This window comes from Neolamprologus multifasciatus, chromosome 19 (assembly GCF_963576455.1).
Source record: "Neolamprologus multifasciatus chromosome 19, fNeoMul1.2, whole genome shotgun sequence".
Classification (NCBI taxonomy): Eukaryota; Metazoa; Chordata; class Actinopteri; order Cichliformes; family Cichlidae; genus Neolamprologus; species Neolamprologus multifasciatus.
This window is the reverse complement of record NC_140457.1, coordinates 8,418,448-8,438,892: the sequence shown is the minus strand read 5'-3', so window position 1 is coordinate 8,438,892 and position 20,445 is coordinate 8,418,448. Positions and strand designations below refer to the sequence as shown.

Sequence of the window (20,445 nt, the reverse complement as noted above, 5' to 3'; positions counted from 1 at the left end):
ACTGGCATTTTCCCATTTCTGTAGGTTAAAGCAGATTAGGTAGCAGGAAGTCTTCATAATATTTGCCTTGTATTGTTTGTGTTGTCTGCTAAATCTATAGAATCCTCGATGATCTTAACTTAATTACACCAGAAATCATGTGCAAATATTTAGAACTGATTGTTGGGCACTGATTTCAGAGATTTTCTCATTTTGTTTTTGCCCTGCAGTGACCCCTGGTGCTCAGCTCCTGGAACAGACAGCTAGACTGCAGTCCCTCAATGACACTCTGGACAGACTGAAGGTGCAAACAAAACACAAAGCTGTGAAGCACAGAGAGAATAAGCTGATAAAAATGCACAAAAGTTACATTAAAACATTACTGTTCAAGCTGATGCTGCACTTGAAGTACTCACCTTAGTCTTCATCTCTTCTGCTTCTGTCAGGACGAGGTAGCAGAACACGTCGTCAACCTGCAGCCCGGAGCTCGAGTCTCATCTGATTTTGCCACGTTCCCTTCGACCTCATTTGTTAAGGTAAGTCTGCTGGTCCATGCACTCTGATAAAGCTCGGTTTTGACTTGGAGGTGGATGAATGAAAGCTTTTGGTTGTCTCACAGTTGCAACGGGGTACAAATACTTCTGAATTTAAAGTTCTAAAGCCGACTGCTTTTCTGTGTTTAGGTGAAGGAGGAGAAGAAGGGTGACACGGTGCTGGTGGGAAGGGTCATGGTGCCGTGTCCTCGTGGTCAGGAGCAGGTCCACCGCCTCGTCCTGTCACAGTCGGAGCTTCGGCGAGTTCACAGTCTGCTGCGGACCTAAACATCACATGCCCCGCCTTCCCGCCAGCCACACCAAAACACTCCACCACCATCAGCTTTTTCTCCAGGGCCAAACAAGTGAAACCAGGAGGCTTTTTAGGTTATTAGCTGTGAGATTACAACCTGCAGCTCTGGCATCAAAGTGCACAGGTGAAGGCTAAAACGTAGAAATATACAAGTCTGAATTTGTTAGTCGACTGACAAGCAGCTTATTGGCAACTGTGTTAGTCATTGTCACATTAAGTTTTGAAGACTGAGAAGTCTTCCTCAGATTTTTAGCGTTTTTAAATGTCGAAGGTTTTCATGTGTTATTTGAATATCAGTGGAATCTACACTGATGACTTGAAAAACATTTCTTGTAATTATTCCTATTTTAAGACATTTTAAAAGAACTGAGAAAATAACTGGGGAGATTAACTATTAGTGATTACTTTCAGTCCAGGTCAGAGGCTAAAGAGAAGGACTGTTTTGTTTTTTCACACAGCCAAAATCAGACTGCACATCTTTGCACATGTGACTCGTTTCAGGCAACTCTGCATTTGACTGAGGCCTTGCTGGCTGTAAATTGGAACCTGGATGATGAGATTGTGATGCCATCCTTGTATTTTATGTTTAGATTTTGTTTTATGGCCAGAAAAACTGAGAGATACGAGCGACAATGCTCTTGCATGCTGCCCAGATTCACCAAATCTATGTAATAGAAAATGAGCCAGCCTCCTCCTGCACCCTGGTGTGGAGCATGCTCAGTGTGGTTTATATTTGGCCAGAACATTGGATGTTGTTTCATATTTCCCGTTTGCAGTTATTGCCTAACGAGATGTGAAGAATCATGAGCCTGTGCCGTAAACTTTCATCAGGTGTCACTGTGACGTGCTCCTTTTTAAGAACATCGCTGTAAAAGGAAAGGAGCACTGAAATAATGGATTTGCCAGTTTAAGTGAGCGGGCATTGACACATTTTTTTTGCACATTTAATTTAAATACTGAGCCTTCTGAAGTTAAATACAAACTGAGGGTTTTAGTGTTTACCTCTGTGGTTTCATTAACCTTTGCTGGCTGCACAGAAGAGAAAAACAAAACAAAAACATTAAGCTCAGTGGATTTCCTGAAATTCTTCTGCAGATTTACACACAATCTGGCTGCACTTTAGCCAGAGCATTACATGGTTTAAATTATTTCACATATACTACACTTTTGCTGTAACCTGTAACTGTGTACTTTATTGGCTTGGTATAAATGACACACTGGTCGCACTGGTGATATTCGACTGCATTGCCTGTGTTCTGCCGAGCTTCCCGTTGCTGTAGATTTTGTAAACTTTGTCCGAGCCTTAAACCTGCAGAGAGCCTTTTGGTAAAGATCAGTCACCTGCCTTATTTTAGATTTGTTTCAACCAAACATTGTTTAAGCAAAGCGACATCTTTGCCAAAGAGTCTTTGTTTTTCTTCACATCTGCCATGTTTGATTTTCAAGAAGCTTTTAATTTATTATTAATTTGTCTAATAGACTGTTTTGTTTACACAGTGCTGTCATAACTTGAAGTTTTATTTATTCATGGGAATCTAAGTAACTGTAGTTAAAGAGGGAAATGCCGACATCTCTTATTTATTGGTTGTAATATTTATCTGTGCTCTCAGTGAGCAGCTGATGTACTGAAACTGCAGCTTGTCTTACCTTTTTCCTTGTGTGGCTTCCTGCTCATGCACAACCAATAACTGATCAATAAATACATTAAAACAAGCATCTCACCGTCTTGAATCTACTGTGGGTTAAGCAAAAACAAAACATCTACAACATGTAAATTTGTTCAAATTTTGTTTATTTTAACATAAAAACATTTTATAGTTGCGAACTTGACTTAAAAACAAACAAACAAAAACATCAGAGATGTTTCCATTTAAATGTAATTCTAATTTCAACATAATCTTTAAATTAAAAATATGTACGTTAAAAGTGTAAAAAATAGTTTCACGTCATTGATTTCAATATCCAGTCTCTTGTTCTGATTATTGCCACGCTGATCTTCTGCCCAGGACTCTGTTTGTGATTCTCTAAAAGAGACACAAAACACAGTCATTGATTTGATTCACACAACGTTACAGTTTGACACAGCAAGCAGTCTTAAATACATCTGTGGTTTCAATCATACAAACTGCTTTAACACACAACTTTCTTCTAATTTGAGCGAGTGAGGCTTATTTATAGGAACATGTAATTGGAGTGCTCGAAGCATGGACACATGGATGACAAAAGGTGTTTGTACCTTGTTGAAAAGTTGTGCATTCAGTCGGTAAGTGTGATACTCTGCTTTCCTTCGTTCCTCCTCTCTCCTCCTCTGCACCTCTGGCAGATTCTCGTATATCCTGACGGAGAGACAGTGTTCAGTAGAAGATAGACTGACACTGATACTGTGTGAGGTACGGTTATGGTTCTGATGTCGTCACATAAAATGAATCATAACAGCAGCTTACTGTTTGGACCTTTGGATCATCTCCTTCCTGGGAACGGCCCTCTGGAGCAGAGCAGTGCCTTCAGAGAGAGAAACAAACCATAATTAAAAACTAACTGAATAACTCTAAGCTAAATCAGAGAAACTTTATAATCCCTCAGGTAACATTTACTGGATATAAGAAGGACGTGTGGACAGATTATCAGCTCAGTAAACTAAAAGTTCTTTGAGCAGCATCCATCCCCTCCGCTGTTTGGTACCTGCAGGCCTTGGCAGCCTCCCAGCTCCTCCTGGGTGGTTAAATAGATCCCCCCTCTCTTGGATTAAAGCAGTTTGTAGCTTCCTCTCCTCCACCTGCAGAAACAGACGATTCACCCTCTGCATGGACCGGGAAATAAACTCTGGACGATGCATCTCCAAGGCCTCCTGCAAAGTAACAGGAAACCGACAGTGTTACCTTTTTAACTGGTATTATGATGGTAAAGTTTATCTTGCTGACACCCATGATAGAAGCCTTTAAGTAGGTAAGTTGCACGTCTGAAATTCAAATCTTTTCATACAATTCCTACGACTATAATTCTCTAAAGAGGAATATAAGCTAACCTGAAGTGACATGTATGCTGGACCAGAAGACATCATGTGTTTAGGATCAGGCTCCGGCTCCAGTTCAGGCTCAGAGTGATGTTTGTTTGTGTCCTCATGCACTTGTCTCTGTCTGAGCGGCTGTCTCCATGGGTTGATTCTGCTGTATGGTTCAAACCAGGTGATGTTTGGTCGCTCTTCCTCTGGCTGGTTCTCCTTCCTTGCCTCTGACAGCAGGCCGTCAGCAGAGATGAACCATGAAACAGCTGAAAAAGCCCACAGAAAAAATTTAACCAAGAATAAAACAGGGATTTAATTTATAAAATGAAAAGTTACAGTTAGCTACAAGATGGGAACCGGTAATGGCACCGGTTCTAACATAAACGGTAGTAACCAGACCGAAAAGCAGCGCACATTTCCTGAGATTTTTTTCCCTGAGATGTCATACACTTTGGATTCTAGCCAATCATTTTGCCTTTCCGAGGATAGTAGGCGGGCCCAGGTACGTACGTTCTTTTAGAGCAGAGCTACAGATTAAAAATGCCCAAGACGAAGCGGTCAAAAGTCTGGCTGTACTTCACAGCAAAAGATGCAAACTCAGCAGCCTGCAACAAGTGCTTTAATGTGATACTGTGCAAAGGAGGTAACTCCTCGAATCTGATGAAACACCTGGCGACGGATAGCGTTTTTTTTTTTAAAGACGACAAATGCACAGTATTTGATAGCTTGCTGCAAGACCTCACACCGAGAGCAGGTGTGGTGCCTGTTATCGGACCCGGAGTTAGCCAAAGCCCCCAAGAAACCGAAGAGGAGAGTCCTGGCCCCTAGCCTTGCCAGTGTAGCAGAAATGATGATGGCAGCAGCAGCCGTTCTTCTCTGAGTGAGTAGCTTAATGTTGTTCGTGTGTAATTTACGTTGAGTAGGCTAACCGCGTTATTACATTAATGTACGTAAGGTAAACTAGCAAACACCGTCGTAGTTACATGCGGCTGTCTTCTTGTTTGATGGCAGATACTCCCTTCACCCTGGCAAAAAAGGCTAAAATGACCAAAGAAAAAGTAGAAAACAGCTAAACATGAGGTTTTTGGACAAAGTTTGTGTTTTTTCCATTGGTTAAGCACTGCTTCCAGCCAAGAGTGATACCATATATGCCCTATAGCTGCAGAAAAGGCTAACATTGTTCTTTTTACAAAAAAAAAACAGCTAAACACAAGAGGTTTTTGGACAAAGTTTGTTCTCCATTCTTTAAGCACCGGCACCGTTTCAAAAGTTCCGGCTTTGGCACAGGTATTGGATAAAACCTAAACGATACCCATTCCCTAGCTACAAATCGTTTCTAGTTTACAAACCTTTAGGGTGAGGCTTTGGTGGGGTTCTCTTGCTCCTCCTCCGCCCTCCTCTTTCTTTCACTACGCTGGATGAAGACAACGAGATCTGCTCGAAAGCTCTAGCTCCTCCCGGGGAAGGGAACGTGGTTCCAACATCTCTGGTGTGTCGTCGAGTCCCGTTATGAACAATCTCCAGGTCACCTGTGTGAATTTGGATTGAATGTATATTAACTCCATCACATGTGCTTCACTCGTGTTAAAACACACTCCTGCCTTATTTTCAGGAGAAAGCCTAAAAGCGTGACAAACACAAATGAATACATTTTATGCCAAGGAATTTTAACAGAAGTGTAATCTTAGCACAATTTTAACAAAATCTGATGAATCAGTGGGACATGAGTCTTCTCTGACCTGCCTGGATTCTTTTGTTCACCAGTTTAACAGCCTTCCTACCGGGCAGACTCCGGGAAGGCCCGTGGTGTGAAGGGACGGTGTAAGTGCTGGTCGACGATACAGAGTCAGCAGCAACCTGAAGACAAATACAGTAACATCAAATGTTATAAAAAGTTATCATTTTTCACTCATCTTCCACTTTGTTAGGTAATGTTCAACTACTCATTATTGTAAATATCTAATTAGTCAATTATATGGCAACAACTTTGTGCTTTTAGGCATGTGGAGATGGTCAAAATGACTCGCTGAAATTCAAACTTAATATTAGAATGGGGAAGAAATGTTATTTGCATGACTTTGAACATGGCATGGTTGTTGGTACCAGACGGGCTAGTCAAAGTATTTCAGAACTTGCTGATCTACTGAAACACAACCATCTCTAATGTTTACTTTTGCTTTACAGATTAGTGAACATTCCTTAAGATCGGTTTAATAATCTCTTACTCAGCAGCACGCAGATATACATACCGACTGATCAGTGCTGGTTGTCACTGACAGTGCAGAGGCGTGAGGAGGTTTTCTGTTTCTTCCTCCACTGTCCTTTCTCTCTTCTTTCTGCTTGTTGATGGTGTTGTACAGTTTACTGAGGCGTGGGGTGCTTTTCAGGTGCTGTACTTTGTGGGGGCCAAAGACTCGGATCAGTCGGGCTGTGTCCACAGTGGACATGGAGCCAGACATGGTAGACAGGGTCTCCGACACATGTCTGTCTCTGGCAGAGGCATACTGGCTCTGGGAGGAGCTGTGGGAGAAGCTGGAGGTGAGGGAGGCGTGGCTGCCATCCTCTGTAGACCGGCAGGTTTCATCAACACGAAGGCTCAGTTGAATGGGAGATTCAGTTTTTCTCTGTCCTCTTACTTTACTCCCATCTTCTCTGACTTCACCTCCTACACTCCTCTTAATCTCCCCCAAAGTCTGCTTTATTTCTTTCCTCCTCTTTGTCACATCCTCTCTCCTCCTCTCCTGTTCTGGATGATAACCAGTCACCTTCTGTGCATCACACACATTAAATCCCCTTGCACTTTGAATAAGGCGAGAAAGGCGCTCTAAACGCTCCAGAAGTGATGCTTCTCTGTCACTGCTGGGATGCAACTCCTCCGTGGTCCACTGATCGCAGAACTTTTGCCACAACTGGTCCAGAGGGTGCTCAGAACCCCTCTGCTGCTCGCTTCTTGTCTGAGGCTCAGAGGTTTGGACCCGGTGAGTGTTACCTTTACCGTAGTCCATTTCAGAAATAAACGGCTGAAACCTCTCAGGGTGAGACTCGCTTTGATGGTGTTGGGTGAACTGGATTGGGCTGGTCCCCTGGTCTCTCTTGAAGGTTTCTTGATTCCTCAGTAAAGATTCCTCGATAAAAGCGACAGAAACCTGAGAAGAAGGCTTTAGTCTTTGGCTCACAGTCTGCATGCTTTTATTCGACGTTGTAGAGGCATCTGTCAGGAGACACACACATAGAAAAATTAACTACTGTGTACAACAAAAGCACACAGTAACAGAACACCAAGAACCAGCTAGTTTTCAGACACAAAACTGTCCAACTTAACATTTACAGCAACTTCATAAAATGAATGAACTCACATGATTACCTTTTTTCCACATACTAGTAACATAATGTTTCAGAATCAAACCAAAAAAATAAAGGAGTTATCTAGTGTGAATATGCATGCGTCGTGTTCAGGTCACCTCTCTTCCTATTTTCTTGCATGGTCAAGTTGGCAGTTTTCAGCCTCTTGCTGTAGATGCCCTCTGTGTGTCTGATGGTCACTCCGCGGTCCAACCCTGGGTCCTTGTTCCCGAGGACGTCGCTGCTAAAGTGAGGAGGCACGGCGTCGTCTGAGCCTAGTTAGAATTCAATACTCTCTGTTATCTCATGAGGAGTGGCATTCAGAGCAAAACACGACTATTCTTCTTGTAAAAGCAAAACAACAACAACAACAAAAAAAAAACTGTTAAAAAAAGTAAGCGAAATATTTTGGGTAAATATTTTGAAAAGAAATGAAAATGTTCAGGGACAGCCTGCGCTTGTCGTCTCAGGGTCTCAGCCCTGCCTTTGTTTCACCCAGCCCCTGAACATGAATAATTAACGTGCTGCTTGGTGTACGTTACAAAGAACCAGCTGCTACCCATTCAAGCACAGGAGAAATGAGAGCTCACAGTTCAATTCCCAGCATGCCTCTGAATTCTTATTTCTAATCCTTTGAACGTGTTTTACAGCTTGCAGTGTCATTTACGAAAGCATTAAAGATGCAAAAATGGCCCCAAAAATTCACGTTATAGACATAAATAATATATTTTGTTCAAAGAAAAGAAAAAACCACCCTAAACTCACCAGGTATGAAACTGTTGTTTAAGATCTAACAGTGTGAACAGACTACAAGCTGCGAGCTGAACTGCAGATGTTAAAATCTCATCTTGTGACACTTCAGCACAGCAATATGGGAACAAGGCTGAAAAAAAAAAATCTGTGATAAATGTACCTGTGTGGGTGCTCTCCATGGTGGTGTCAGATGCCTCTGTGGAGGAGAGATCAGCCTCTGTGTGAGGCACATAGAAGACCTCCTCACTGCCATGAGGTTTATAAGGCAGCAGGACAGGCACTGAAGTAGGAGGGAGATGCAGTTGGAATCAGTTGGTTTGGAATCAGTTTATGACTGATTTATTGCTGAGATTACAGACAATTAAAAAAGGAAAAAGAAGAAAAAAACTACCTGGGGTTTCGGTGGTAAAGGGTCTTGCTGAAATTTCAGATCTTTCACGTGGTGTAAAGGTCTGTGCGGACGTGGTGGTCATCCTCTCCTGAGGCACAACAGTTTTAAAAACAGTAGAGCTGTTGGATCTTTCAGGCAGCCGCTGTCGTGATGGCTCTCTGGTGTCGCACCACTCAGGTGGACTGGACAAACCGACACCTTCATCCGGACTGCTGCCGGCTGATAATGAATGTCTCAGGGGGACAAATTCTTTAGGTGGCAGCCCTGAGATTACATCAGCCTGACTGGAGGAGACTATAGAGGTGAAGCTCGGATCAGTAGCTTTGGGGGACAGAGTGAGATCGACATATGAGATGTGACCTGTATGGGCGGAGGTTTCAACTACAGATGAGCCTGTGGCCTGATCTAAAACATGACCAACACCCATACCAGAAGCAGATAACTTACTATCTGGCCTGAATGACTGTGTGCTGTTGTATCTGACAGTCACATCTACTTTATCTAAACCCTGTGAGGGAGGAAGCGGCTCTTCAAACTGGCCTCCCTCAGTGTCTTGCCTCTTCTGATTGGCTGGTGCAGACTGAGTTACATTTTGATTCGTGCTGTGCAAACTGTTACTAGGTCCATGCACTGATGATTGTTCCCTGGTTGTTGTTTGTAGTAAATCAACCCCATGCTCTTCAGTCAGTTCTAAAGAAAGCTGCCTGTCTGTTGTCGTGGTTCTGACGGCTCCTGATGAGAGCTCGGTCAGGCGGAGGGGCTCTGGGGCTGGGCTGATGGGAGGTGGGGAAGTGGAATTTGAGGGGGAGGTGGAGCTTCTGTGGGTGGCGATAGTGATGGGTGTGAAGACCTGAGGTTTTTTAGTAGGAAGCGTCACTCCTTCTCTGGCAGCAATTTCACACACTCGAGCTTCTAGGTCTGACTGAAGAGCAGTTTGTAGCAGTGTCCTGGAGTCGCGGGTGGTCCTACTCAGGCTGTGCAGCAGCTGGGTTGGCTCATTTATAGCATCCCTAGGAACAGCAAACGTGTCTGCAGATTGAGATGGATCAAGCTCCCTCGAGATTTTAACACTGGATGCTACACTGCTCTCTGTATCTGTGCTGAACTGGCTCTGCAAGAGGCAAAAAACAAGTCTGTGTCAAATAGGGAGACCAGGAAAGGACATTGTTGGGGTTATACGTGTTCTTCATTCACCACACACCAAATATTTTTGCACTGCAAACCTGCATGTGAACCATAACTGGTGACAGTTTTATTATTATTATAATTTGTTTGAAAGGTCTAACATACATTTGGCCACAGCAGTCCTGCAACACACCAGTTACCTTGAGTATGAGAACTGTCCAGACACGTGTAGCAGATGATAAATAAACGTTTACACAAATTTAGTTTAAAATGCATACAAACATACGTATTTACATTTTATAATTCACTATATTTAAGTACATTGCTACAAATTACATACGGCGGTTGCCTACTTTGTAAAGTGCAGTAATTAAGAGTCGTTCTTATAATAATTACCTTTATGGGATTTTTTAACAGCAGTTCTCGCTTGATCTCTTCTATCCGCCTTCTATCTTCTTCGTCCAGCTGCAGAGGCTCACACTGCTGTCCTGATAGCTTCAGCTTAATCCATTCTGCAACATTAAGACACACTTTTTCATCTGACAAAGACGTCTTTGATGTCTTAAGCTACAATTTAAACAGGATCACAATTTAAACTAGATCAAATCTAAACAAATTTGAAGGGTCAAGTTGTGCAGTCAGTGGTCAGAAACTCATTCATGAGTGCATGTTAATTGTTTTACCTCTAGCTTTGCTCTCCTCTTGGTCTGAAATGCTCGGTGTACTAGAGACCATGGTGGATGGAGATTCACTCTGCAGCAACTTGGCCACTCTGGCTGTCAGTGAGCTTTCACAGCTCCCATCACTCATCACTCCTTGATCAGCATCCTTGAGGATGGGTGAGGAGGACCTGCTCTGTGAAGCACCTTCAGAGGGAGTGTTTTCCTCCTCCTCCTCCTCCTCTGGGACATCAACTGAATCTGTAGGCGTAGAAGTGAGCTCTTGTGTACTGACAGCTGGTGGAGGCTTGATGGCCACCGGCTGTGTGGGGGCTTTGTCAGGAGGTGCAGCACTGCAGCCCTCAGGCTCTGTCCGGAAGGCTGATTTGGAGAGGACAAGTGACATCCCTGCACCATTAACATTGCTATCTTGTGGTGTTTTGTATGCCACTTTGGTTGGTGCAGTAAAAACAGCTTGTGTGGATAAATAATCAGATTGCAACGATCGAGTTACACCTTTCTGACCAAAAGAGCTTTTCCTCATCTTCTCTGAGGTCAGCATGGAGTCAGAGGGGGATCTGGTCCAAAGCAATGAGGAACATGTTCTTTGGTCTCCAGTTGTAGAGGACGAGGAGAAATCCTCAAGTCTGCTGGTTTTCTTCTTCAGTAATGGGGATATGTCCTGATCGGGGAGAAGACGGGGGCTAATGGGGGAGGTTGAGGAAGCCGCAGAAGACCCAGTGGACATCATGGTCTCTGCATGAGAGACCAGTTTATGGATTTCCAACAAGGCCTTGGAGCTAACGAAAGAATCTTCTGCACTTTGATCTGCACTACGACTCGTTTGTAAAAGCAACTCCAAGCTTCTTTCTCTGTGCCTCTCCTTGACAGTTGGCGGCATGTCAGGGTTAAATTTGTCTTCTACCTGACTGATTCCCTCACTGCTGCTTAAACTGCTGTCCTTCTGCTGTTGGCAAGGCTGCAGTATGGAAGAACGAGTGTTTTCATTGGGTGAGGTGTAAGGTGCCAGTTTGTGTTTACTCTGTCTAGCTTCTGTATGTGATGTAGGAGAAGTCCACCTGGCCTGCTCTGGGATAGTTGCCGCTGGACAGAGACTGTCCAGGCTGAACGGTATAGATATGCTGGAGTCTACTGACAGAATGCTGGACTGGGAAAACTCCTCTTTGTGGGGACTGCCACCTGAAAACACAATACCATATTTCAAACTGTAAAACCCCTCAAATTTGGGTACTTAAATAGGTGTGTGAAGTTCCTACAAAATGGATATAACAGGATATATGACCACATTTTCATTGCCTGAGCAATTTTGTACTTTTAAAGTCTCAACAGCTTTTCATAAAAGTAAACCTGTAATAGTAATTGTTAAGGTTAGATACCCTCGGAGGGTTGAGTGCTTTTAGTTGGGGTTCCAGTAGATCCTTTAATTGTGCAGAACTCAGTGGGAGAGAATTCAGGCTCTCTGATTGGTCCCCTGGGCACAAACGGAGTCAGGATTGTAGATGGAGACTGGTCTATACCCAGGTTACGAAGATACAACTGCAAAAAAAACCCCAAAAAACAGAGAGAAGACCAGATAATAAAGTGTAAGTCTAAACATATAAAATATTTTTCCCAGGGTAATAAATTTAATTGCATAAACTAGACCTCTAATGGTAATTTCATTATATTACAGAGAGACCCACTGCTATTTCTGTAAGATTTTCTGTTTTTTAAATTTTTTTTATTTACCGGAATTCGTTCATCAATGTTGAGCTCTCGAGGCTTGGGGAGAGGTGGGGGTGTTGACAGTTTTGAAGTCCACGACGGTACATAATTATCAATTTCTAGGCTGACAACAGATGACGTCCCAATGGAAGTTCCTAACTTTACTCCACTGTAACTATCTTGGGAACTCGAAAGTGTCAAGTCTCGATCAAGTGACACATCACTGAAGTGACCGAGGCTTGTGAGATGTGAGGTTTGAATTGTATTGGTTTGATCATGATGATGAGCATCATCATCCTGGCTTTGACTCTTGTTTCTTTCTGAAGGGCTGTCGATCTGCTGATCTTTTTGAACTGACATCACAACTGTGCTAAGAGAAGAGTGAGACTGTGACCTGCCTAGGGGTGAGGCAGAGGGTGGTACTGCAGACCCCGTGTTCTCCTCATCAGCAAGAGCACTGCCCACTGCCTCCGTTCTTCTTGGAGAAGAATAGCCAGAAGGGGCTGTTGAGGAGGTCTGTGTGGCAGCACCTGAAACAAGAGGCTGCTGTAAACTCCTAATCTTCTGACTAACCAGTTCATTCAGGCTCCCAGATACTGCATCATAACCTTTCTGTTTAGAGGGGATGCTAGAAAATCCCTGCAGTGACAGTCTATCAAACAAAGACACCTTGCCTGAACTCTGATTTGCCCTCCACGCATCTACTTTCTCCATATAGTTTAGACTTGGGAGGGACTGGACTTTTGCAGAGGCAGCGTCCTCTTGGCACTGAGTGGCTGTGTGTGTGTTATGGGTGCAAACTACAGGAAAAGCTGGTTGTTGAGAAATTTTTGTGACTGACTGATAAGAGTTCTCTTTACTAGATTCAATGGAGGAAAGGTGCCCCAATTTATCCTTAACATTGGATTTGGTTGGGGCATTAAAAATCCCTGGAGTGGACTGAGACTGTGGAAGAAAACCCAGGTAGGAGCCATCCAACCCTGTACGGTTTCCTGAGGACCAGAGGTCTTGCTCTCTGCAAACCCGTTCAACACCTGTTGAAAATGGCCCTGTCCATTGCATACCAACCACATTTGTTCTACTCGCACTTGGCTTCCCCTCAGACATCTGTTTGAGATTAGGTGTGAGAGATGGACCAAGTGGCGTAGGACGTTTTTGCTGTTTTTTTTTGGATTCAGCTTCAATCCTGCTGCGTTTCTCTACTTCAGAGAGCAGCTCTCTATGTAACATTTCACTACTCTCATCAGGCTGAGTACTGCGGGAACCCACAGTGATGTTAGACACTTCAGATAACACTGTTTGTGGTTGGTCAGGATCTGAAACTTTGTCCTGCTGTTGTGTCTGCTGCTGGGGAAAAGAGACTTCACCTGGAGGGTGTTCTCTTACATCAGTAGTTTGCTGAGTGGTCAGTTCACAAACTTCAATACTTTTAGACTCTTCTGTAGAAGGCTCTGTTCTCTTCACAGAAGCTTCAGAGGCAGAGGAAGTAGCACTGCTATTGCTGCTAAGCATCCCAACATCTTTCTGCAGGAGCTTCAGAAGATGCTGAGCAGGTATATTCTTACTCAGAAAGAAAGTCTCATCTTCAACAGGTTCTCCTTCTAGCTTTGCTCCAGGTTTAATCAAGGTCTCTAGGTCCTTCTCTCTGCTACTCATATCAATGACAATTACTGGGGGATGAACCCTTTCCTCTCGTTTACTTTGCTCCCCTGGTGATAGACTGTGCTGAGAGAGGGAGCAGCAGCTGCTTTCTCCTTCTTCAGAAAGGATGCTTGCCTGGGCCAATGGGTGCTGGGATAATGAGCCACGCTCAGAGGTACGAGTGGTGTGATCCTGGGATAAAAACTGAAACCGCTCTGAAGCCATGGAAACATCAGGGTATGCCCTTAAAAAGTAAATAATAATTATCCATCTAGATGTTATACATTTACACAATATGTAGAAAACTATGCACACAGAGCAAGCGATTAAGATGACTTTTTTTTTCTTACCTTAGAGGGGCAAATTCTGTCTCACTTTGTTGTAATAAAGAAAACTCAGTGAGGTTGTGATCAACTCCAGGTAATAGAGAAAGGGCTGGAGACATGTTACTGTCCTGAAAATCTAACAGAAAGTGCAGAATGAACACACACAAATAAAAAAGCAGCAATCTAACATAAAACTATGGTAAGACCCATCAGTGCTGGCAGCTTCCTGTTGTCATGAATAAATCATACATCAAACAAAATCTGTTTGATGACAAAGTCAGAGTTAAGTCTGAGTTAAGTGGGCTGAGACACTTGCAAAAGATGAAGAGATTAAAACTCTACTTTGTGTATACCACATCTACCAAATGTATCATGCAGAGGAAATAGGGGTTTAATATACTGATAGTATTCCAATCTACAATCATTACTGTGTTAATATCCATACCTAACTGTAGAGCGGGTGTTCTTGGCTGCTGAAGTTCAGAATGTCTTTGTGTTCCTAGTTGGCTTATGTGTGTTTGTCCAGCAGAACGGCTCATATCTTCATCTGCTGGCAACTGAGGAGATGCTGCCCTCCTCTGTGAACAGAATCACACTTTAATGCTGGCAGCATTTCATTTACAGGAGGTCCCGCATTACTACATGGTGGTTTGAGGGCATCAAATGAAACTGAGCAATCAATAACTCTGCTTGAGACAAGCCAATGTCTGTTGTGAAAAACGTCTGTTACTTGATGAGCAAAGTAGAAAGCAGAAAGTTCATACATTCATCCCATACAGCTCTGATTCCAGTTTGATTACACCAGTATTACACTGTTGTCAGTCAGAAGTCAGAGAAAAATTCCCAGACTGATTTGAGCTGATAGGAAGGCAACAGCAACTCAAACAAGTGTTTGTTACAACCAAAGTATGCAGAAGATGTACAATACATGAAACCTTTAACAAATAAGCTATGGTAGGACCAGCAAGACCAGACCACGTGCCTTTGGTATCACAGGAAAGCAAGAAACTGAAACTAAAGTCTCCAACGGGCTCACCCAAACTGGCCAAAATAAGACGAGAAAAACGTTGTTTGGTCTGATGCAACAGTTGAATGGTAGGGTCAGGCCTAAACAGGATAAAAGTACGGATATATCCAGCCTTGTGTCGAACTGTTCAGCTGGGTCCTTTCTTACATCTCAGTACATAATACAATTATCGACACTCTTCTATTTTGGATAGAGAACACGCTCTTCTCGTTTTTTCATTCGTAAAGATTTTGGACTTCTTCCTTTTAGAAATGATGGTGGATAGCTACAGACGGTAATGATCCTCATAGCAAGTCTGTGTTTTTTAACTATATAAACAAAGCATTATTGTAATCTAACATCTCTATCTCAGTTAATTTTTATTAACAAATCTGCGGTTTTTCGAGTCGGCACATTAGCAGCATTTAGTCATCAAAGTGATTTATTTATAACTAACAGACTAAATGGACTGACAGCAACAGGTTACATTTAACCTGGTGTAACTCAGGAGACTAACCATTGACTAATGTGCATATTCTTTAAGTTTGTTGCAACTGGACAAGGAACAAGGAACATTCTACTGGAGAAAGACTTAGCTAACGTAACCTGAGGGTAACGTTAAATGCTAGTTAGCAAAGCGGTTAGCATTTAGCTAGCTAGCCAGCTAGCTACTAATATCGCCAGCACTGTGATTATTTCCCGCCTTGAGAATTACTTTAAAGGCTCCCGAACTACGAGTTCCAATATAATCACACCAGAAGACACGCTGCAATCGTGCAAATTACCTCTGGAGGTTCCATGCTGTCGTTTTGGGGTTTTTTTTGTTGTTGTTGTTACTGCTGACAGTCCGCCACAACGAGCGCGCCTCCACCTTTTCCTAGCAACAAGGTGCGTTGCTAGGAAATACAAGCTCCCCAGCAAGGGACTTTCTTCTTCTTCTGTGGTGGTGTTCTGTGGCTCTTGGCACTTTACATCCCCTTATGTTATCTTACTGCCTCCTCTTGATTCTTTCAGTCGTAGCTTATATTCGTGAAAAAGTCCCATTCCCATTCCCTCCACTGATCCACAGACACACGAGCTCACTTTTAGATTGATGTCCAGTACCTCCGAACTTTGTATATTTGGGTCTTGTTTTACAGCACTCAGCAATGAAGACATGCTCCTGATACAGGTTGTAATAGTCATAAATTCTTTTTTATTATTATTTTTTTGTGCATACTTGTCCCACTTACATTATTGAGATAATCAAATAAATTAATATTAGACAAAGATCTATCTCTCTATCTGGTAGTTTAGTAGTTTGAGCAGCAGGTGGCGGTGCTGCATAAAATAAATGAATTCACCTAAGACTCAAACATATTTCAGCTCCTATCCTTAATAACTGGTCCCAAATCAATTACAAGTCATGAATTAGCCCGCTTAAATGATGAGACCAGCTAATTTATCAACACTAACACGGCATTGTAAATCTGAATATTTCTATTTTAAAATCTACAACATTATGAGTAACTAAAACTTTAATAAGTTTACTCAGAAACTTTTTCTTTTGGCTTGTCAGAGTAAAAGTTTGATGTACCAGATGTAACAGCTGCTACATCTTTTTCCAAAACAGCAGCCAAGGGCTGTGAGTGAGCTAAGGGGTAAATTGAGTTAGCGATTCACCTTATCCCACCATAAGCCACTGAAATTGAATTAAATCTCGGAGATATAAACTGGTATTTTAATGTAATATCACATAATTGGCTTGGTTTTCGTAATTTATTTTAGTTTACTGGGTTTATTTGATTGGGACAGAGCACACATACACCAAACTCCTCCTGTCATGAGAAGCAGAAGATGCTTTGAACCAGATTATAATCATAAATACATTTCCACCTGTAGTCCTTAATAGCCTGACAAGTTAGATATGACAGAAAAGCTATTGTGTTAAGAAACTAAACAATAAAAGACTGGGGTCCTTTGTCCCTTTATACAGTCATTGGTTTGAATCTTTGTCTACTAAAGCTGTGTGACTAAGAATCAGCTGATTTTTATTTTATTTTTTTGCAGGTTGCAGGCCATTGTCTGTATTTTTTCCAGCCCTTGTAAGTTTATAAGTCTAAGTGATAGACACACTAAAGTCTCATGGTAATACAGTGCAATACACCGGTGATCAGCTATAATCCTAAACTTTACTAAAGGATTTATGCAGCACATTAGGTTCTTTCAACGTGTTTCCTTTTCTGCTTTTTTAACTTTACTGAAGACATAGAGCATAATTTCAGTGAGGATCTTGTCAGGTCAAAGGTCAAAGCTGCCACTTCCCTTCCTGGAAACTTGTGGTCAACATAAGCAGCTGTTACCGGCAGTGTTGAAAGCTGCTCCATTTCTTTCTTTCCCATCCCTTTCTTTAAAAAGCACTGGGCAACGTGCCAGTGTACTTTTTGCGTCTTCATTTGCACTCTGTCACATCCACAGCACGCTCGCACACTAACGCCCGGTGGAGTGCATGAACACATGAGTACACACATGCAAAGCAAGCCCCCGAGGGGTGCCCAAAAGTTTCCGGTCCGGAAGGCCGGACACAGAAACTCAGGAAACAATTGGGTGTCAGAGAGGTCCATGGAGTATTTGCTCCCTCCTGAAGTGTCGTTGCTGTTTTCCAGGCAGGAGAAACAACTCTCCATCTGGTTCCCCGTCTTCCTTTGTTGACAGGAGAGCGTGCTGGCATCATTCTGTCTCAGGATGAATGTGCTGCTGATACACAATGGAAGATGGCATTTATTTATTTATACACGCTATTAGTCACCGCTTTGAGCTTTTGGCTTTTGTTTTGCAGGTTCTAGAGAAACATGTGTAACGTCATAGGTGCCATTCAGACTTTTGTTGTGTTATTAAAATAAAAGAAATTAACTATTTTTTTAATAGCATGTTAAGTTGTTCTCTACCACATTTTGGGTTGGAACAATGTGTAAAAAGTAAATAGAGGTAAAAAAACAAACAAAGATTTTTATCACTTTGTCATTAAAATTCCAGATTGGATTTAAAACAGTAAAAAGAGAATGTGTAAAAATCTGAAACTGACAGAGCTATAGTTTTATTAAATAATGTACACTCTTTGTTCTAGGTTTACTTGCTCATATGCTCATTATTCTAAATACAGTATGTAATTGCATGGCAGCAGCTCAGTGCATTTAGACATGATTAGTCACATCTTCCTTCCTCATCTGCTTGACCTCCAGTTTCCTTCATGTTAGTTTTGTTGTGCCTACTTCCCATGCTTTTTTTTAACTCAGTATTTTTGGTGTAATTACTTTTGTCTTTGGCATCCTAGTCTGCCACATGATGGCCCAATTTAAACTACATCTTAACAGGAAGACGTCTGAAAACCATTGTCAGTGAGCATAGTCCAAAATTTAGATTCAAAATTTAGCGTGCAAAGGGAAAACAAAGACTAAAAAGAACATGAAATGCTATCAGCCACCTTCTCTGGAAACACGTCCCATGGATGCTGCAGAAAAGGGACCAGCTAGCTTGTTATCAGCATTGGTGAAGGTGTGGCGGGTGGTCATTAGTAAACTTCTCATAGATAACTTGTACATCTGCGAAGGCACCATTAATGCTAACTGATGTGTACAGGTTTGTGGGGAGCATATGCTACATATGTGTTTCAGCAAGACAATAATAAACTTAATAATAAAGTTTTTCATGCATTCTGCACAGTAAAAGACTCCAGGCCTATAAGAAACATTTATAAAAAGTAAGAAAGGACAAGGAAGGCACCAAACTGTCAAGCACCTGATATATCAAACAAGGTAAAAGTACTATACCAAGCCCCCACTTAAACAACCTTTGATATGTTTTTTTTCTATTTACTGCCCCCCCCCCCCCCCCCCACACACACACACACACACTATTCTGCTTAAATCCACACCCATTTTGTAACAAGGTTACCAAAGGTTTCAGTTTTCTGACAGAAAGTGCTTGCTAAGCAGTCTTTGACATTTCACAATAGTTTCACATGAAATCTGCAATGTTAAACAAAAACCTGCAGGGTGCGGGTCCTTGCATAACCATATCACAACCATATAATTATATAAAGTAAAAAAAGCTGTGCAGCTTTTAGGTGTTCTTGAGTCTCTTCATTTAAGTATTTAACCTGATCTTTTCTTTGTTTTCTGGTCTTTTGAAACAGCTTCAAATAACTGTCGCAGCAGTGCAAGGAAGGAAGCGTTTTTGAAATGAATAATAACGTTTCAGCTTCAGTCTATGATATGCTGTCATTATAGCTTAAATCACTCTATCTCACTTGAATCTGCATTTTACAAAGCGGGTAAACTTTGTAAAAGGTGAAAGGCTTCAGTGTGATTCTAAATGTTTTCCCAGAAGTCTTGCAGCTGCTGTCTTACTGTAATCTATTACACAAGCTAATAAGGAAGCTGTGCCAGAAGGTGTTTTGCTGATGGGATAGACAGAGGAGGCTTTGAAGCCCGGTTTAGGTCATTCTTGCATTATCTTACACTCTAAACGAAGAGCACAGAGCACACCCATGAAGAATGAAAACCTGCAGGTCATTTGATGTGCTAAACAAGGATAAAGTTTTACTGTAATATAGATATAATTATTTGAGTATTAGCAGTTAAACTTTATCTCATCATTGCTACTTTGTGACTATCCATGGAGGACTGATACAGGTTTGATTTTCCACCACGCCCTCTACACCTAGAGAAAGGTGTTTTAAATTCTCTTATAGTCTTGATTTGTTCCACTGTTTCATGTAGAAAGTAATTTTATATGACATTATATAGAGATATTAACTTCAATTTCTTTTTTCCACGATGTGATCAGAATATCTAAAATACCCGCTGAATATTTGATCCTGTTTCGTGCGCCTTTGTTCTTTATGAGCTTATAAAAAGCTGCAGGAATGTAGATTCAAAGGTCAGACTCTTTTATGACAGGTGAACTCTGAACTTTACAAGTTGAGATTCTAGGTGTCAAGTGCCAATGTGCAACCCTTTTGCTTTATATTACTTCTAATTATAACATAAACTTTATAAACTTTGGATCATAAACCTTAGGGTATTTAGTGTGGCTCAGATTCAAGTTTCCAGATAGAGCCAGCAGACTTGATGGAGGCATGTTCTATCTAAAGTGCAAACAAACCTCTCACCCTGATCTAATCTGACTCCAAAAATCCCCTAACCATATAAAATCTTCATGGCTGACATTGTGGTAAAATGTGTGAAGCGTAAGCACCATGAAACCAAAGACACGAGACCCTCTGATCCTCCTTCACCTGTGGTTATCGCCCCATGAGCATGACGGCATACACAGCCACCAAACAAGCGGCTCCCTTTTGAGCCGAGTGCTGGACAACACTGACTCTTTGAGTCCGATCACAGAGACCAACTGAGACTTGTCTCAGACCAAATGCCAAGTATCCCGAAGGCATCTTGCAGTTACTCTTATGATGAAGAGAAAAGCCTTGAATACCCTTCTTGCACACATTTGCACTGTGATGTTCAACACGTGCTGCATGTCCACAACTTCCTGGCTCTAATAATAAAACCATGAAATAATTGCTCACGTACCTGCAGTAGGATTGAGGCTCTTTTAGTTGCACATTCAGATGGTAAATAGACAGTATTTCAGACTATTTTTTTTTT

At 42.0% G+C, this 20,445-nt stretch overlaps 2 protein-coding genes across 11 annotated transcripts in view; one reads left to right on the top strand and one right to left on the bottom strand.

Moving 5' to 3' along the window:
* LOC146495900 (dynactin subunit 1-like) overlaps nucleotides 1–2,539 on the top strand; it is a 34,151-nt gene extending 31,612 nt beyond the window's left edge. For 9 of the 10 annotated variants that reach the window (XM_085144398.1, XM_085144397.1, XM_085144400.1 and 6 more), the window contains 3 exons: nucleotides 210–283; nucleotides 426–515; nucleotides 663–2,539. In XM_085144398.1, the coding sequence (XP_085000524.1) occupies nucleotides 210–283; nucleotides 426–515; nucleotides 663–800 (302 nt within the window). In that variant the 3' untranslated portion in view covers nucleotides 801–2,539. Of the gene's footprint in view, nucleotides 1–31; nucleotides 160–209; nucleotides 284–425; nucleotides 516–662 lie in introns of those variants that run through there. The other variant, XR_014871315.1, reaches the window with a different exon arrangement.
* On the bottom strand, nucleotides 2,147–15,914 carry alms1 (ALMS1 centrosome and basal body associated protein). Its single transcript, XM_085144391.1, has 18 exons — nucleotides 15,583–15,914; nucleotides 14,237–14,369; nucleotides 13,816–13,927; nucleotides 11,849–13,709; nucleotides 11,497–11,656; nucleotides 10,124–11,299; nucleotides 9,837–9,952; nucleotides 8,316–9,426; nucleotides 8,085–8,204; nucleotides 7,291–7,446; nucleotides 6,079–7,040; nucleotides 5,569–5,686; nucleotides 5,179–5,358; nucleotides 3,851–4,095; nucleotides 3,508–3,673; nucleotides 3,270–3,327; nucleotides 3,062–3,161; nucleotides 2,147–2,849 (listed from the first exon to the last, which is right to left on the bottom strand). Exons 1-18 carry the CDS (start codon nucleotides 15,595–15,597, stop codon nucleotides 2,805–2,807), a joined length of 6,834 nt encoding a protein of 2,277 aa, XP_085000517.1. The 5' UTR covers nucleotides 15,598–15,914; the 3' UTR covers nucleotides 2,147–2,804.
* Nucleotides 15,915–20,445: the final 4,531 nt, after the last annotated feature.

Bases quoted from the DNA above. Each gene is read 5' to 3' on its own strand.
- alms1 (XM_085144391.1), bottom strand. The intron at 3,328-3,507 runs GTACCAAACAGC...CTCTCTCTGAAG, and splicing joins GAGGCTGCCAAGGCCTGCAG to GCACTGCTCTGCTCCAGAGG. The intron at 3,162-3,269 runs GTAAGCTGCTGT...TCTCTCCGTCAG, and splicing joins ATGATCCAAAGGTCCAAACA to GATATACGAGAATCTGCCAG.